This window comes from Tympanuchus pallidicinctus, unplaced genomic scaffold, assembly GCF_026119805.1.
Source record: "Tympanuchus pallidicinctus isolate F22 unplaced genomic scaffold, pur_lepc_1.0 scaffold1, whole genome shotgun sequence".
Taxonomy (NCBI): domain Eukaryota; kingdom Metazoa; phylum Chordata; class Aves; order Galliformes; family Phasianidae; genus Tympanuchus; species Tympanuchus pallidicinctus.
The window spans coordinates 28,566,490-28,585,833 of NW_026294618.1; the positions used below are offsets into that span (position 1 = coordinate 28,566,490).

General features: G+C 37.5%; 1 protein-coding gene across 42 annotated transcripts in view; it reads left to right on the forward strand.

The window, feature by feature from the left end:
* The window catches only part of RIMS1 (regulating synaptic membrane exocytosis 1), a 290,925-nt gene that overhangs the window by 138,441 nt on the left and 133,140 nt on the right, over positions 1-19,344 (forward strand). Inside the window, exon 1 of one of the 42 annotated variants that reach the window (XM_052675506.1) lies at positions 9,046-9,462. The exons of the other annotated variants lie outside the window; for them this stretch is intronic. Coding sequence (XP_052531466.1) covers positions 9,411-9,462 — 52 coding nt within the window. The 5' untranslated portion in view covers positions 9,046-9,410. Of the gene's footprint in view, positions 1-9,045; positions 9,463-19,344 lie in introns of those variants that run through there. 42 annotated transcript variants of the gene reach the window in all.

The window sequence follows — 19,344 nt, forward strand, 5'->3', positions numbered from 1 at the left end:
GGAGTGGCCAGCAGGGTGAGGGAGGTGATTGTCTGCATCTAGTCTGCCCTTATGAGGCCCCATCTGGAGTACTGCATCCAGGTCTGAGGCCCCCAGCATAGGAAAGATGTGGAACTGTTCTGGGTCCAGAGGAGGGCCATGAGGATAATCCAAGGGCTGTAGCAGCTCTCCTATGAAGACAGGCTGAAGGAGCTGGCCTTGTTCAGCCTGGATTAGAGAAAGCTGTGGGAAGACCTCATTGTGGTCTTCCAATATTTAAGAGGAGGTTATAATCAGGAGAGAAATCTACTTTTTACTTGAGTATATACTGATAGGATGAGAGGGAATGGTTTTTAAACTGAAGGAGGGCAAGTTTAGATTAGCTGTTTGGGAAGTTTTTAAGAGGGAGTGGTGAGGTGCAGGAACGGGTTGCCTGGAGAGATTTGAATGCTCTATCCCTGGAGGTGTTTAAAGCCAGGCTGGATGGGGCCCTGGGCAATGTGATCTAGCACCTAATCTAGCAGCTGGCAACCCTGCATGTGGCAGGGGATTGAAACCTGATGATTCTTGAAGTTCCCCTCCAACTCAAGCCATTCTGTTATTCTATGATTCCATGATTCTATGATTTTTTTTCTCCTTTTTCAGTACGAGCCATTTGGTTCATATATGTAACACAGTTCGTAATTGTTTTTGTTGAAGCTGAACAGATAACTTACAAACAGTATTAGATGAAATGATTTAGGAACCCAGCTGTGAGATTTATTTCCTGATGCATGTTAACTAGAGGTTTTAATTTTCATTGTCGAGATGAGTTGAATGTGATACGGGAGACTTCACAATTCTTATCCAAGTACCTTAATTCTCACAAAATATTCTCTGCATTAGCCTGTCTTCTGAGCATAAAAAAACCTCTGGAAGTGTAATTTAACAAGTTCATCACTCATAATTATTTAATATAGATTACTTCAAAATTACCTTTACTTTCCAGAAAATAAATGCCTTTGAGAATCCAATGCAATTTCATGTCTTTGGTGGAGGACTCAAAAAGTTATGTAGCATTTTTCTGTTTTTCATTGGCTGATGAAGGCTGCGCTACCATTCAACAAGACCAGGACAGATTGGAGAGTTGTGCAGGGAGGGACCTGATGAGGTTTAACAAGAGCAAGTGTAGAGTGTTGCCCCTGGGGAGGAATAACCACATACACAGGTTATTATATGGGTTAGGGGATGACCTGCTGGACAGGAACTCTGTGGTAAAAGACTGGGAGTCCTGGTGGAGAACAGGTTGACCGTGAGCCAACAGTGTGTCCCTGTGGCCAAGAAAATCAATGGTATCCTGGGTGCATTACAAAAAGTTTGTGGCCAGCAGGTGAAGGGAGGTGATCTTCCTCTACTCTGCCCTGGTGTGGTCACATTTGGAGTACTGCGTCTGGATCTGAGCTCCCCGGTTTAAAAAAGACAGGGATCTCCTAGTAGTAGTCTGGTGGAGGGCCATCAAGATGATAGAAGGCTGAAGCCTAGGGAAAAGAATGCTGAGAGGGGATCTGATCAATGTTCTTAAATATCTCAAGGGAGGTGGGAGGCAAATGGATGAGGCTTCTTAGTGGTGCACAGCAATAGGAGGAGTAATAGCCTATAACTTGAACATAGGATGTTTCATACAAGCATGAGGAAAAAGTTTATGGGTAAGGATTGCTCAGAGAGGCTGTACACCTTTCCACCTTCTATGGAAATATTCAAGACCTAACTGGATGCCTATTTGTGTGACCCACTGTAGGGTACCTGCTTTGGCAGGGAGATTGGACACGATATCTCTTGAGATCCCTTCCAACCTGAGATTCTATGAACTGTTTAGCAGTGTCCAAAACTGTTATCTAAGATTTCCTTTTAAAAAATACTTCACCCTTTAGAAGGCATTATTAGTGTTTGCTGTTAATCATTTTTATTTTATTATTGATACAGGCTGTAGGAATTCTTATTCTTAAATCCATAATAGTTGAGCATTATATGTAACACCAACCTAGGAAGGCAAAAGGAGTCCTCTTAGGAAGCATAAACTGCATTTATACTCTCTCTGTAGACTTATTGGGATCGTATAAACCAGGCACTTACAAATGCAATCCAGACCTAATTTTAAAACAGAACATCTTCTGCCTAATGTCATCCATGCAGAGTTCTAATCAGATTTGGTGCAAATTGAATGAAAACCCTATTTTTCTAAAGTTCTACGTAAGTTCTTATTTCTAAACTAATAGATTTGTGTTGACAAGTTTGTGCTTAACTTTTTATCCCACTGTAGTTACAAGAGGTGTTTTCAACTTCTGAGGAGATGCTGAAAACTGCTCATGTGCTTTAATGTAAATAGGTGTAATGCTTTCACATTTTGCATAGTCATTTTTTCCTGTTTGCTTAAAGGTGCATTTTGTTCACATGGTTGAGGCTTGAAAATATGCTTCATAGTTAGGTGTTGATGGCAAACTGGAAGGAACCTGAGTAGAGCTCACTTTGTGTTACTCGCAACCTTGTGAAGTCTGCAGTAGGGCTTTGTGCTTGGGGTGCTCCTGGAGGAAGGAGGCAGAAATCCAATCCTTGCCCCACCAATTTCTTCTTCTATAATGCTGGCATCCAAAGTAGGGCATGCGACAGGGTGTATAAATGGGCTGAAAAAAGCATCAATCACAGAAAGGCTGCAGAGAAGAGGAGGCTGGTTTTATATGTTCTTAGCTGAGTATTTTCACGTAGGCATTTTAAATCTGCAATGTAGGCAAGTCAAGTCCTACTGTAACATCTGCTGGTGTATTTTTACATCTGTTCACTGGGAGAGTTGGGCATGAAGTTTTAAAATGAGTGGAATTTGTTTAAATCTGTGACTGAGCTTTAACTTCAAGTAAAATACTCTTGCTGTGGAGATTGCTAGTTCTTAAAAGTTAGTTCCAATTTACGTTCTGGAAATCAAATCTGCATCTGATTTGGATTTTAATGAAGCTACAATCTAGCTCTAGTTTCAGAATTTTGATCGGTGTTAAACTATTCAGTACAATTAGTACTCTATAAAGTAGTACTAATATAAAATATATAAAATATAATATAAATAAATAATATAATATAAAATATATAAAAATATAAAATAAAATATAAAGTAGTACAAGTATCTGAAATTACGTATAACTCCATAGCCATTATAAGTAAGTGCTTGTTAAATTAGTGTTGGACAGTGAGAAATCTGTTCTGTGTACTCGCAATTAAGTAAAGTGCATGCATGCATATGCAAATGAAACAAGCTGAACATAACTGGAAAAAAAGGTCCCAAGCTTCACTGAGATACATAGCCATGTAGCTGGCAGTGTTGCAGCAGATACGTGACTGAATTCTCCTGGTAAAGCATTTTTGCTAGTTTTCTATAAGAAGGTTGCGAACTGCTGTAAGCTTACATCAAAACTCCCGAGATAACAGGCAATTTGTTCTCTGCGGGCTCAGGCTGTATGTAAAATACAGGGTGGGAATGACTTGCACTTAAAGAAAAAACAAAGCCCATAAAAATAACTCACAAACTCAAATTCAAGTAGATAAAGATTCTTCTGGGTGTTCACTCTTTCTGACAATTTTTATGTAAACTCAGTGAGCCTTGTCACCATGCCCAGGTAGGTTTAGTTATCTCTCTTGGGGCAGGCACATGGAGTTGCCAGTAGTGCTGAAGCAGAGCTTGTGGAAGGACAGAACTGCCTCCAGGGAACTGGAATGGAAAGGGGCTCTTAGGAGTAGGTTCAGCTGCTATGGGCTCTTTTCCCACTGACAAGATGCTCTCAGATCAGCTGTACACGAAGTTGATTAATCTGTTCCAGTTACCCAGTTTTACGTATCGCTGCCAAAGAAGTCTTAGGGAATGGCTGTTCATCCAGGCCACTGAAAGGAGGCACTTCAAAAGACATTAATTTTTGTTAGTGAATTTTTTTTTTTTTTTTTTGAACAAACAAATTCATCATTTGCATTTAGACTTCTCTTCAAGCCTTTCTTTTAAAGTTCTTTTCTATAAGCATCTCTGTCTTGTTTTAAAACAGTAACAACAAAAACAAAATAAACCCACAACAAATAATGGTATTAACTTAGGGCTTATTGTCAGAACGTCAGTTGTATGCACTATGGTGGGCCTAATCTTTCTTTGACCTAAAAAGTTGCTATAAGGATTAGGAATGAATTTTCTGGCTTAAACGTTAAGCAAATGCTTAAGCAAAAAACATGCTCAGTGTTTAGCCCAGCTTATAAATGTGTTGGATATTTGTTTGTTTGGATGATATATAAAATTTCAAAAGTAACAAAAATGCTGTTTAATAGATATAGGTCTTTCAGAATGAAATCAGCACATATGGTACTGCTGCTCTAATTTCCATGTTTAAGTCTGAAATTTTTAGAATTAAAGGATATGGGAGAAATCTGAAAGAAAAAGAGGGAATGTAAATTAAGTTCAGACTTGTCCCTAACTGGATGAGAGAATGAACTAGTGATCCCTAGATGTCTTTCACCCATGTCTGTACACCCCTTCAACCACAGCCTGTACGTGAATAATTTCAGGAGCAGCATTAACTTTTGTTATACTTTGCAATGGGGAAAAGAGTTGGAAAGTGTTGTAAGTTAAATAAGTCAATAAAATAAATGGAATTGTGTTAAAGAATTTTGGTAGGGTGCTGCAGCTGACTCTCATCAGAAGCTATAATGACATTATTGCTATTGGTCAAATCTGTTTTTGCTGGAGCCCAGGTTTGCAGACTATAGTGGCTTTTGCTGTGGTTACTCCTCAGGCAGGCAAATTCAAGTGCAGGTTAGATTGCTTGTCTTTTCTGGCTATAGTTTGTAACATTGAATTGGTCTGTGCAGTCCATTTTTGTGAGCTCAGGCCTGTACCTGAGCACAGCTGTCAAAAGTAGGTTTGTCATACCAGCACTTCATACCAGCACTTCATCCCTCTTCCCTTTCAGGTAGGGAAGAGACTTTGAATGTGTGTCTTTCACATCCACCATGCTATAGGGCACGAGAGTGGGGAGAAGTCTGTTTCTATGGAGACTTTAAAAGAACAGCTTAGAAATAATAGTTAAAGTTGGCATCATTATTGCTCAGTAAATTAGGAAGTTGGTATGTACATACCAGTTACCATTTTCCTGAAAGCATCTGTTTTTCATTGACAGTTGAATGGATAAGCAAGTAGTTTGAAATAGGGTTAGGTTAAGAAGACCTTTGACTTTAAAAAGACTATCTAGCAGATCCTTTATAGATATTTTAAATATTGCACTTATCACAAAGAAATAATAGATACTTCACAAAATCTCTTTTTATATTGAAGATAATTCATCATCCTGTGATGTCAGAGGAAATCTAGTAGACAGAAGTCTGTAATTCTGACATTACAGCAGTGATTGTTGTAGATCCTCTTCAGTCAAGGAGGATTATAAAGATGATCAGTCTGAGAAGATGCTGTTGGCTTTTTTTGTGAAGATTAGGTAACTGATATTCAATATTGCAATATTACTGGAGGATGAAAGATAGCAAAGATCTAAAGTACTGCATCAGTGAGATTTACAAAATATTTCTGAACAGTTGCTAAGTTCCTTTGCTTCCACTTGAATTCGTTCAAATCAGAGTTTGAACTAAAAGAAAGTTTGAACTAAAAGCCATGGAGTAGTGACAGCATGACAGTGATGTATCTGAAGCTAAATAAAAAGCCAAACTTAGTAGCTCTATCATGTGCCCTGTTGATGTGTCTGCATTGTTTCTACTTTGGTGCATTTTTTTGCCAGACGACTAAGTGTATAAACAGAATGCATTCATACCTGAACTGAAAGGAACATTTATGAACTGTAACAAGCATGGTGGGTGTTTGGGTGCAGACAATGGCTTAGGAGCTATGTGTCTTTTTCATCACAGTCATCCCTCTTCTCAAGTTTTGGTTTTCTGAGCAGTTATGAGAAATGGCATACCAAACAATGTTGAAAAGTAAAATGTAGAAGCAGCACAAAAACATTTTTGGATATGTATGTATACATTTGTGTGTGTATATATTTCCTTGTGTGTATATATACACATATGTGTATATATATATATATACATATATATTTATGTATATATATATATATACACACATGTATACATATACATATATATTTATGTATATATATATATACACACAAGGAAATATATACACATACAAATGTATACATACACATATATATATATCTAAATATATATATATATAATATAAATGTATACATATATATATATATATATATATAAAAAGGAAACACCATTTTAAATGAAAAATGGTGAATGATTGTCTTTGAAAAGTTGTATTTTGCCAAAGAATCTGAAAAAATGAAATCTCTATATTGGGCAATACCTGACTGAAAAGAAGATACACTTCTGCTTTGAAAATAGACACAGAGAAAACAAAAATCTTTTAGTTAGTTATATTAATGTCAGCCAAACTCTGCATCTAAACCTATCAGATGCAGGTATATTTTCTCCATCTAGTTTAATGGTGGATGCACAGCCAAAGTCCATCATAAGTTACACTCAAGTTTTCTGTGATCCCAAAAGTATGTTTTATGGTCTGGAGTACGGCTAGCTGAGCAAAGCACAGGCTTGATTCCTCCCAAGAAATCTTTGTTGTGATACTTCTTTGTATCACTAACGTTTTGCCACCAGTTGAATTTAATACTTTTGCCTGTAATTTATGGAGTTAAATGCTTCAGCTTTCCAACCATCTTGTATTTCCCCTGTCAATCCATCTCTCTCTGATACAGTGACAAGGATATAGCTGGTTGAAAGTCTTGCTACAATTAGCAGACTTAAGCAAAAGTGCTGTTATCCCTTGTCTACAGGTCCAGTTATCTCACCAAAGAAGCAAGTCAGGTTGGTCAGGGGTGAGTGATTTGCCTTTTATAAAGCTGTGCTAGTGGTTTTCAGTCACCTTCTTGTTCTTCATATGCTCACAGCTGCATTCCTGCAAATGCATGCATGATATGGAAATGACAATTAATAAAAAAAGTCAGGAAAGAAATCCCATAGAGTTCAGTCTCTCTTAAAAGATTTGAGATTTTAGGACAAAATTAATGGCAAGCTGAATCAAGGTCAGCACTATGTCCTAGCAGCCAAAAGGGCCAACTGCACCCTGAGGTGCATCAGATCTAGAGCTACTGGCTGGGTAAGAGGCGTGATGGCACTGCACTGTGTGCAGTTTTGGGCACCATAGTATGAGAGAGATATACAAATAGCATCCAAAAGAGAGCTAAGAAGATGAAGTGTCCAGAAAGCAATAAGTATGAGGAGCACCGAACCTCCCTTGGTGTGCTGAGCCGAGAGCAGAGGAGCTGAGGGGAGGCTTCATGGAGGCTGCAGCTCCTCACAGGGAGCAGAAGGGCAGTGCTGAGCTCTGCTCTGTGTGACAGCGACAGGGCCTGAGGGAATGGCAAGGAGCTGCGTCAGGGGAGGGGCAGCTGGGGGTCAGGGACAAGGTCTGCACGGCAGGGCTGTGGACGTGGAACAGGCTGCCCAGGGCAGTGCCATGGCACCAAGCTGCCAGAGTTCAATCAGCGTTTGGACAACGCTCTCAGACACAGTGTTTGATTCTGGGTGATGCTTTGTGGGATGGAGGTTGGACTCGATGACTGTGGGTCTCTTCCAGTCTGGGATGTTCTGGGATTCTATGAAACATTTTGCATCTGTTTTTTCATCTGTTGTGGTGGATGTATGAGAGAAGAGAGCATTCAGAATCCAGGCATGGCACGTTCTTTGGAAAATGAAGCACAGCCTCAATTCTGATCCTAGCCAAAGAATAAGAGGTTCTTCAAGGAGAAACATAGGATGGTCAGGGGAGACTGTGAGGGAGGGTGTGTTGTGGTAGCGCTGGCCACTCAGCATGGTCTGCCTCTTGTTCCTTTTGCAAGAAATGCTCTCCAGCTTCAGGAGGAAGCTGTACATGTGTTCCCTGGCCAGTAGATGTCCAGATAGTCATTTTCATAATATGTAAAGGCTGTCCATTGCCCTCCTTAGAAGTATCATTTCCTAACAAGGGCATGGCAGTGAAAAAGCAGTGCAAACAATGTTGTCCTTCTGCTAGTGCTATGCTGGAACACTGAAAGTCAGCAGTCACCTGGAACATCAGCAGCATTTCTGTTGCTATTGGACAATGTGTGAAAGGCAGCATTAGTAACTTGGTTTTCATCCAGAAAGAATTACAGGGAATCTACTTCACTAGAAACATATTTTTATTCATACTGGGATGTATATATATACATATATACACATATATATATATATATATATAAAGATGAAATAATTGTGAACTCTAGTAAGATTAATTACTCATATTTTTTCCCTTAGAAGTTTCTCTTTGCAGAGAGTTCTAAATATGTTAGTTTTCTCCACTGTGATTTCTGAACAGTTAGTTTATTGTTTATTTGTTTTTTCTGCTGTACAGTATCTAAATATGCTACTGAGAAACAAATACTTTCAGCATGGAAAGCTGTTTCTGCTCAGAAAATAAGTTCATTGCTTTAGGATTTGAATATGATTAAGTTAGATAAAATTCTCTAGAGATCAGATAACTACAGCTAATAAAATTTGCTAATCTTTCCCCTGTATGCTGGGATACATATTGTGATTTTCTCTTTAATTTTGAATATGTAATTTAGAAATCAACATACTATTTGTTTTTTATTTAGAATATATATATTTTTTTATTTTTCATGCACACATTATGTAAGAGAAATATTAAAATATTCCTTTAATTTCTAAAAGATACAGTAATTTTTTTCATGGACCGTTGCATTTTTGAGAGTAAAGCTACAGCTTGCGAATTTTTATGTAACTTAAAGCAGCCATCTGATTGCTTCATTTACGCAGTTCATTAGAACTTGTTCAGCACACCACTGCTGAATATAAATAACTGCAGCAGTGCTATTGATTCCTGAGCCTATGGGTACCACTGGCTTCCAAAAACACTAAGAAACTTCTCCCGTGTTCTACCCAGGGAGGGAGGAACTCTTTTTTTTTTCCCTGCTTTATTTCCTGATGAATTGTTAATTCTGGATTCCTGAAACCATTAGCTGTTTCTGGAGACTGAAACTCCTTGTTGCTGCAGTGAGCATGTATGAACTAATGCAGTAATCGATGCTTGCACTCCACTGCAGAAATCTGTTTGGATGACAGGAGCTCTCATAGCCCTGGTTGGTGTCACCAGTGCTGAATGTTTGACGCTGCAGAAAAATTTGGCTAAGGATCGGGACGCAAGGACCTTAGGGACTTTTTTTTTTTACTATCATCTTCTTCACACTGGAGTGGATTTTTGATATCGTTTTGGCTTTGCTGCAGTTGCAGACTGCAATTTGCAAACAACTAGATGCCAGTTGTTCTTTTTTAACCGTTCTCTTGCTGATGCTGCTATGTTTGCGGGGTTTCTTCAGTTTCTGCTCCATACATTGCATTCAGGGACAGGTAAACAAGTGGCTATACGGTACAAAGGTTTTAGATATGTTTTTCTGTTTGTTTATTTAAATATATCTTTCCATAAACATATTTTTAACTGTACAGTTTGAGTGGAGATGTATCCTCTGAATCTAAAGTGTTAATCATAGCGAATGCACAGCTTGAGCAGGGAACAAGGAATCATTTTGCTCATAACTCTGTGTTTCAGTTGTGTTTATGCTCAGAAAACTTATGTGCCAGACATAATTTGACATTACTGTTGTTATATGGCCTGAGTTTTTAAACAAAAAATGCTTGTTGTGAAAGCACTCATAAAAATGTAGATATTTTTGAAAATAAAATAATAATCTGATTTCTTACGAATATTTTGTACGTTGGAGAAGTCATTGCTAAAGAATTTAGAAATTTACTTCAGGAAGCAAATATTCAGGTGTCTTATTTGTGTTGGGCAGAAGACAATTGATATGTCCTCAATCCCCTGCAATGTACCGTCAGTAGTTTTAGTAAGATCAGATTGGAATATGTGTCTGTTACTTATTAATGCATCCTATTTTAGAAAAAATATTAGTGAAAGTGTATACATAGTCTTGCTCTATGTTTTATTGTTCTATATTTGCATTATATCCAGTTATGGTTATAGTAATAATATTATATATGTTTTAATAAACACGAAGTTACGATTATGTTGTATATTATCTATCTCTGCATCACCATACTGATGCATTGCACTTTCTGAACCAGTGAAGGACATTACGCCTCTTTGTGAAAAAATAGGTATCTGTGTTCGGAATGAGATTCTGAGTTAAATCACTAAGGATCACAGGGGAAAGTGAGAGGAAGGATTGATGACTGCAAGTTCCTTGGGAATTATGCAATGTGTTGAAAATAACAAAAGTCTTTGAAATCTTTTATCTGAGTAGTGCCTGCAAAAGTCATTTTTGGAAGGAGAAAAGAAAAAAAATCAAGAGAAGAATGAATCCTAAAGATTGTGCAAAGAATTTTGATCTTCTCAAACATTACAGTTATTCTAGCGTATTTTAAGAAGTCAGTTTGTGAAAGTAATTTCTTATTGCAGAGTTTAGAGGAGAATAAGAGTATATACAGAGGAGAATCTGAAGAGATGAATTAGAGGAAATGAGGTTGAGGAGCAGTCGAAACAGATGGATTGAAACAGCAGCAGGAATATCAGGAAAACTAGATGCTGCTGAGCTTGGAAAGAGGCCAAGGTCAGCCCTATCTGTGAACAGTTTTAAGGAGGAAGCTGGGGAGAATGTTTGCACTGATTCTAACGCTCAGTTAGTTGCCTTTAGTAACACCAAGAAGGTAAAACCCTGTTTCTTCAAACTACTTACTGCGGTGGGCAGCCACAAATTGCCATGCAAAGAACTTTTGCGCAGCTTGGCACAAGGACATGCAGTAGGTGAACCAGGGCTGGGACTGACCCTGCTTTGGGCAGGTTTGGGGATACGCTGTAGGGATGGCACACAGCAGCATGTCTCCAGACTTTAGAACAGTGTAGAACTGGGGAGCTGAAGGGTGTTTTATAACCACACCACTGGACTCTGTTCAAAGTATTTGTCTTTTGTTTGTATGCCAGACCACACAATTACAAATGACTGCAAAGCTGATCCTGTCTCACTGGCTGTTGAGTTTAACTGATTAATCTCTCCATTGTAGCCACACTTCAGTTGACTTAAGTATTTAGCAATGAAAATGTAACTGTTTTCTGCAAGGAGAAAATTGTAGAGGCTGAACTGCCCTAAAGGTCATTGTAATGTCAGGATGTTGGTTAGATGCAAGGTATCCAGAAGACAGACTGGTGAAAAGCAAAGTAAAAATGAAACACAAACAACAACAGCAAAACCTTAAGGTCTCCACGAGTTTGATCTGCAGATGTACTTAACCTCTCTACTGGTGGGAGGCAAAATTCCGAGTTCTTTCCTGGTTAATTTCCTAGTGTCAGTGATCTCTGAATCTGCACTCTAGAAATGCTTTCTGCGGTATTCCCATCAGAATGGAAGAAAGAAAAGCCTTTAAAACCTCCCCTTACTCTCTGATGCAGTATAATTGAGGAGTATGATGAATACTCATCAAAAAAGAAGCTCAGCAGACATGTCTTCCTAATTTGGTGATCTAGAGTAGTACCATCACAATACTGCAGAATGATTCTGTCTTTAATCATAAGCAGAGAATTTCATCTCCTCTGTTTCCTTCTACAGCCCTGAAGCACAGGACAACCAAGAGGGTTTTTTGTTTGTTTGTTTGTTTGTTTTTGTGCTTTTTTTTTTTTTTTTTTAACTTAGAATTTCTTTTTCATCATAATATTTAGATAAATGATCTCCCCAGAGTTTCATGATAATTAACTTCTGTTCTGAAATGGAATTTCCTTGTTTATTTCTCCAGTGACTTGTGTGGATCTACCTGGTTGTTCGTGTGTGCATTTATGTTGGATGATCAACACAAGTCACTGCCTTCCTGCCTGTCCCATTCCTGCGGATAGTGAGAAGTACTGCTCCATGTTGCTGTTGTTTCTATCAGCATTTTCATGAACACTGCGTATTACCTTCTGTATCTGAGCAAAAATACCTTTTTTTCTTCCCCACAGTAGGAGAAAATGTATGTTCAAATACACCCCCTTATTTGCTGTAGGTGCTACCAAGGCACTGATAAGTCACTTGGCATCGTATCCGTAGGATTTTAAAGGCATGAGCTGCTGCTTCAGAGCATTGCATTATTTTTCATTTGCTTATCCTTGTTAAAAATTCTATGTAATGACAACTAAAACACCCTAGATTTTACTTGCTGCATGGATTTGAATTTTAATTTCTTCATGAATCTGGCTTTAATGAATATTAAGATACAAAGTGTTAATTTGAATCTTTTTAGAAATTGCCAGAGGAAAAATACCAAAGGAGATAAAAATGAAAATATTGCCTTTAAAGATTATGCCAAAAGAAAGATAGTGCTAATTATACTAAACAGGAACTCAGATAATACAGTAGAAAGAATTTAATATCAATATTGAGTTAGAATTAAATGGATATAATAAAATAATTAAAAGAAGCTCTAAATTTCAGAAAAGCCTCCTTACATCCATCCATCTACAGAATTAGCAACCACTCAAGACTCATCAAAGTCAGTAAAATCAGGACTCTGAGCTAGACCCAAGGCAACCAATTTTTTCTTGATTTTTTTTTTTCTTTCCTTTTAGATATTGCAGCAGCGCCAGAAAACAATTAAAATACTTGCCTGCTGATTAAAAATTCTTGGTAGAGCTAAACACTTTTTCTACTGTCCTCAATAAAATGTTTTGAATAATCCTTTTAAAGGAACTTTTTGAATTAATGGGTATTATGCATTTTGCTCGGTATTTTAAATTTATAAGACTCTCCAGATTCTTTATCACTCAAAACACGTTTTCTGAAGACTTTGTGTTACATGTTTCTGAGATCAACCCTTTGTGGGCTTTGTAAACTGTATCATATACGTTTGCACAAGTGCATGAGTGACCTATGCATCCTCAGAATAAAATTTCAGTGTCTGTAGGATTAAAATAATCATATAGCTGGAAGGGATTGATGAATGCTTCACCACTCTCAATGTTTGAGTGAAGGAACTAAAAAAAGGCAAGCTGGTGCTCCTCGCAAGCAAATTCCCCAAAGATTCAGGAAACTAAGGACCTTCTTTGTTATGCTTTGCCCTTCTCTAGGGTGTCCTAATTAAAATTTTTAGAAATATTCATAAACCCTCAATTTGCTATTTGACTGGGTAAGTCATGATTTTTGACTGCAAGGTTCAGTTGGTGAGATCTGTAATCTTTGGGTTTGATACCTTAAATGATGGAGATGATTCAGGTAGGAGATAATACCCATCAAAAGTACAAGTTGGCCCAGTTGTTTTTGTGCTGGATTGTCTTATACCAGTAGAACTACTGCCAAACCTGTTTCAGCCAACAACAAACACCAGAGCTATACTTACAAAAGATATGTGTGCAAATCTACTCAAAAGACAATCACAAAATGAGTTTTAAAAAAAGTCTTTGCTAAATAAATATCTGGATAAAAAACCTATGTTATATTTTAACCAGTGTACAGACAGCTCACCTTACACCTTGATAAAACAAGTGTATTGGAAGAGCCTTCAATAATCAGTCACTGGCAAAGCAGCCTTTTGCAAGATTAAAAATAAATATGGACATGCATAGATCTCATCATTCTTGTAAATAAACAACTTTGTAACTGTCACAAAAGTAGAAGTCACGTGGATTTTTCCTTCTCACTAGATCCTGTTTAATACAGGTGGTGTTAACAAACAAAATAGTATCTCATTAGTTTACTGCTCCTTGCTAAACTACCTCTGGTTTGCAAGTATCAATTAGCATTGCAGTCTGCACTGTGTTCGTAATGTAACTGCTTCTTTAAGAAAAGATTTTTAAACTGTTTGTTTCAAAATAAAATCAAGTGTACTTTTTTTGTGTGCAGGAAAAATACAAAATATCCCCATCTTCGAGACATGCATGTATAGAATAAACATTGATTTTCAGTGTATGTAGGTTATTGGTTATCTAGTTCTAAAAGCGTAGTGCTCGCTAAAGCTCTGTGGATTCTTTTTCAATCGCTTTTAGTTACTCAAAAATTTAGAGAAGGTAAAGAAAAACTATTTTGTGTTTCACCCCTATGCTATAAAGCCCGAAGATTGTGTTTGATGGGATAATCTGCGGGGCTGGCTTTAAATTAGGAGCTCCAGGAGTCACAGGCATGTGAGAGCACGGTCCCTATGTGACTATTATATGTCTAAATTGTCACTTGTATGTTCCAATTTTTACTGGAACTTGAGAGTGTGTCAGCATGCAGTGCTGATTATATGTGACAGAAGGGAGCTTGTATCCAATGCAATTATGTATCTTTAGTACAAAATATAACCTAAACTTTGCAGTCATGTGGTTGAATTCCTCCCACACGTTCTATGAGGCAGTCTGCCTTTAAGCTGCATAAATGGTAAAACACAGACCTTCTGCAATGACTTAAGTTCTTAACTGTAGGCATCTGAAGTCAGTTGATTTGAAGAGATACTGAGCATTTTTGTGAGGATTTCTGCATATATAGGCAATGGGTAGCTTCTGAACTGTCTGCTCACCACTTACATGTGAGGGCTGAACATCAAGTCAGGGTTGTAGTGTGTTTTCTCTGGAAAGCTGGTCAGCATTTTGAGTGTAGTGATTTAAACATGCATTGTTTATTCAACTAATTAGTTTTGCTATTTTTCTTGGAAATAGAAGTGTCCTCTTGATTTAACAATACAATAAATCATGTCTGTGATTGAGACCAGGTGTTCTTTGATGACAGAATCAGTACACTGAAGACATAGAATCATAGAATGGCTTGGGTTGGAAGGAAACTCAAAGATAATCAAGTTCCAACCCCCCTCTTACAGGCTGGGTTGCCAGTTGTCAGATCAAGTAGTAGATCACATTGCCCAGGGCGCCATCCAACTTGGCCTTGAACACCTCCAAGGTCAGGGCATCCACAACCTCTCTGGGCAGCCTGTTCCAGCACCTCACCACTCTCTGTAAAGAATTTCCTTTGGACATCCAATCTGAATCTCCCCTCCTTTAGTTTAAAACCATCCCCCCTTGTCCTGTTACTGTCTACCCATGTGAAAAGCTGACATGTACCAGTAATAAGTAAAGTGGTCTTCTAAGTACGGTGATGAGGAAAGAGAACAGTCAATTTGATATCCTGTGTTTCTTTACATTTTTGTGGATTCTGTTGATTTTACACGAGGAAACATTTGATCGTTTCCATGAAATATTGATCCACTTCCATGGGAGCTGTGATGGATAGAACAGGTCTTTGATGAGCTTTTTTTGTCTCATTAATACGCTTTGTATCTGAGCCTAAAAGTTAACAAAGACAAATACAGAGATGGCTTCTGTGACTTTTAATTAGATAGATCCAATCTGTCTGTATAGGAAGCCAGTTTGTGCTTTAATTATAGATGCATCCCCTCAAAATAATTGTTTGAGTTTCCTAGGTATGTTCTAGAACTGCCTTATTAATTAGCAGCTGAATGTTAGACTCAAGTAAGTGCTTAATGTGGGCTGACTGCGTCTTATCAATAGACTGTCTGCTTCTCATCTTAAGTAGCAGCTGCAGACCTGGTGCATCTGGATTTCCACAGTGCACCAGAAGCACATTCTTTGCTGAATACCACCACTCTCCATACACAGTCTGGATTTGGGAAAGCGTCTTGTGGTGTTTTATCTCCACTATTCAGGACTCATTGGAGTAGCATGGCTGGTCATACAGGATAACAGGCTTTCTTGTATTTTGTGCCTGTTTCAACAAAGCAATGTTTCAGCTTAACAGCAAAGACGAGGCTGTCATTTCTAATGCTTACCAGTTTTGTGGAATTTCACTTCACAGCATTACAACATCAGCTTTTCAGATGAATAGCACTGCTTGTGATGAAGTATTTCAGAGAAAATGTGTTTTGGAGCTTGCTTTCCCCCTTATTTGGAAGGCGTGCATGTTGCAGACATAAAATCAAAGCAGTATATTAGAAATTTGATTGAAGACTGTAAAAAACTTCTCAAGAAAAGACTCAGCCCAATTTGTGTCATGTTAAGTAACTTATGTCAGTGGCACATTGAAGTCCAACAATATAGTAATTGAGCACTTAATAGGAAAAGTATTTTATTGCTGACAGAATACAACTTTTTGAATTACTCCCTTAGGTAGAAGGATTTTATAAAGATATACTTCTTTTACTCCATTAGTCTGAATTAAATTATAATTACAAATACATTTTTTTAATTGTAGGCTCGATTTCAAAGTATGTCTGTATGTTTTATAGAAATATATTAGTGATGTTCAGAAGTAATGGTACTGCACTTACCATTTCTTTTAGAGGCTTACTGTTTTTACATTTTTCATATTTTTAAATTTAGAACATTGTTTAACAAGCAATTGAAAGCAGTTGAAGCTGAGCTAAATGTGCTAAATTGATGATTTCCTCAGTAGAACTTTATTTTCTTCATAGTGTCTTAAATCTGTAAAATACCACTTACTTTTAGTAATTTTTTGCCAGTGTAGAGAGTAATTTGTGTATAGATTATTTGGGTTTGATTTTTTGGGTTTGAGTTTGTTTGTTTTGTAGTGACAAAATCTCACTACAAAATTATGAAACTACACTTACAGGTTGTAAAGTCTTCCTTGGTATTTACCTGTGCCTGGAACTCTTCAATACTAGCTCGGTGAAGTTATTTTATGTATTTAAAGAAATATGCAGTTCTTGGGTACTGAATATCACTTCTGGGATACTGTAATGCAAGAACTGCGTAAGTAAGCAATAAGAAAAGAAATAATAGGCAGATGAGACAAGAAATATATTTTAAAACTATACTACTCAGCTGCAGATATATTTTAAAAAAAATCTAGTGTTAATGTTGCTGGAATAAAATATTTTTAAAGTCCGTTTGGGGATTTTTTTTTTCCATTACATTTTAATTTGTATGTTTGATTATAATTCTATTTAGCGTAGAGAAACTGATACTTTCCATTGTACAAAAAAAACCAAAAACTTTTTACTGCTTTAGTTTCAACTAAAAGCTTGCTTGCCAATGAGTTATTTAATGCTGAATTTAAAACTTTAATTTTAAATTCATGAATTCAGTCTTTTTTTTTTTTTAAACAACTTGGACCCCTCCCCCCCCTTTTTTTTTACTCCCCAATTCATGTTTTTTTTTTGAATATTTAAAATATTGGCCAAATTGTAGGCTTTCTGTCAGGAACTTTCATTTATTTACTCACTAGATTTATGCATGCCCAGTGCTACTGCTGCACAGCACAGCTGAGTTTGCAGAACAATTCCTACTTTCATTTTCCAAGAACAGAGAGAAAAATGAGGAAACCTATGGCTGGACACATGAAAGCAATCAGTTTCTTGGAATTTATGGAAGTTTGTAGCAGGTAGGAGGGATGAAAGGGATAGAAGACCAGGGATTCGTGTGTGGGGTGTGGGGGGTGGTGAAGATGCAGCTTAGAATAAAGGGGCGTGCTGTGAGGGGCACAGGGATTAAAGTACACAGCTGAAGAGCAGACACCAAAGCCAGTAGCAGAAGGAGAAAGAAGATGGATGATGGCAGAAGAATGGATGGGGAGGAACAGCATGACAGGGTAAGCAGATGGACAAGGGAAGGTGAGCATGCGGAAGCCAAAAGAGAAGTTTGAGAGGATCTTGCTACAGCAAAAACTTTGTGGAGGATACTAGGTACAGGAAAGAACCAGAGAAGGGGTAGTAGGGAAACTTGAAGGCAGGAAAGAAGAAAGAAAAAGAGAGCAAAAATATCCCTGAGAACTAAGGGATTCATCTCTGCCTGCTGGAGTTGGGTTTATTCCTGCCTGAGTATTTCTCTATTGCAGAGAACTGAATCTTGGAGGCAAAGAGTTGGGGCCAGTGTATGCAAAAGGGAATTGCTTTTTACTGAAAATTGGAGTCCATTACTGAAAATTGAAGAGCTCTGTGTCACAGGTCCCAGCTTGCTGACACAGCTCAGGGGGGCAGTCTGGCTCCATCATTTTGTTGTTCTTGCTGTAGCTCTGAAGTCTTTTTAAAGGTGTGAGAACAACCCTAAAAATAGAAATGCAAGATCTCAAATGTGAACTTAAGCCCTCAAAATTCGAGAACTGCAGTAGCTAATGCCTTGTGTGGTTATGCAAATGGTAATAATAAGCTCTTTAAAAGTAGCTTGTGAATATGATCACATACTTGATATGGTATTAAATTTTTTATGTATTATAAGTGGTTATATAACTTGCATTTCATAATGAGCATGTAAGTATTTGTATAAAGACAGTCAGGAAAGTAGTAAACCCTTTGTGTAAATGCAAAAACCCTTTGTTTTCTTGCTAAAAGCCTGCTTTCTTTGGACATTTGTTGTATGACTGTGTGCTAGTAAAAGAACTGGTCTAACAGTAGTGTTATGGAGATGTGTTCCATAAAATCAGATAGTGAAGATGTCTCGTAAGTAATAAATAAAATTTGTTTTCTGAAGATTAAGAGCATGGCGAAATTACGAAGGGTGTCTGAAATAAGTCACTGTCCTTACTGAAATTAGGGTTTTTACCCAGTGGCTATTAAATGATCAACACAGAGCTTGTGGACATCCTGAGAACTGTTCTGTAATTTTTTTTTTCTGTGATTTTTCGAATGACTGAGGTTCTTTCCCATAATAAAGCTAAAAAATGCCTGAAGTGCAGGTATAGATAGAAACCTCAATGAGAAGTAACTGTTTCTTTCAGGCACTGAAATTAGCCTCTAGCTTGAAACTTTAAATTTTAGGTTATTAGAGCTTTTGTTTCCTTACTTTTTAAAAAGCACTGTATGTTAAATGTCAGAATTGTCTACTTTTTCTTTCCTTAGGTAAAAACTTTCAAAAATAGCTCTTTGATTATTTAAGACCGAACTTCTATATAGCACTGTTACTGAAAAAGATATTTGAAAGGAGCTGTAATTTTCAGTCCTAATGGCGCAACTGCATTTTGCTAACATACCGTAGTAATACCCTAAGGGATGAAATAGGGACAAGGTTCAGAACTCCCATTTAAAATTAGCACTTGGACAGAAATGCTTTGGAAGAACAAATCCAAAGTCCTGTTCTGTTTGTTCTGTTCTAGCCAGTATCATTCTTCAGAGTCCTTCTCGGTACCATTTGCACCCTTTCTTTTTGTAAAGAAAATTCTAATTGCATTGCCTGATGGTCTTCTTACTACAGTTCCTGCTCCTTAATTTTCCATCTTAGGAGTGCAGTTACATCATTGTAGATAACAGCCAGTAGAGTTGGTAATTTTTGCAACCAATTCAACCTTCCGCTGCTTTCAGACCAGGTTT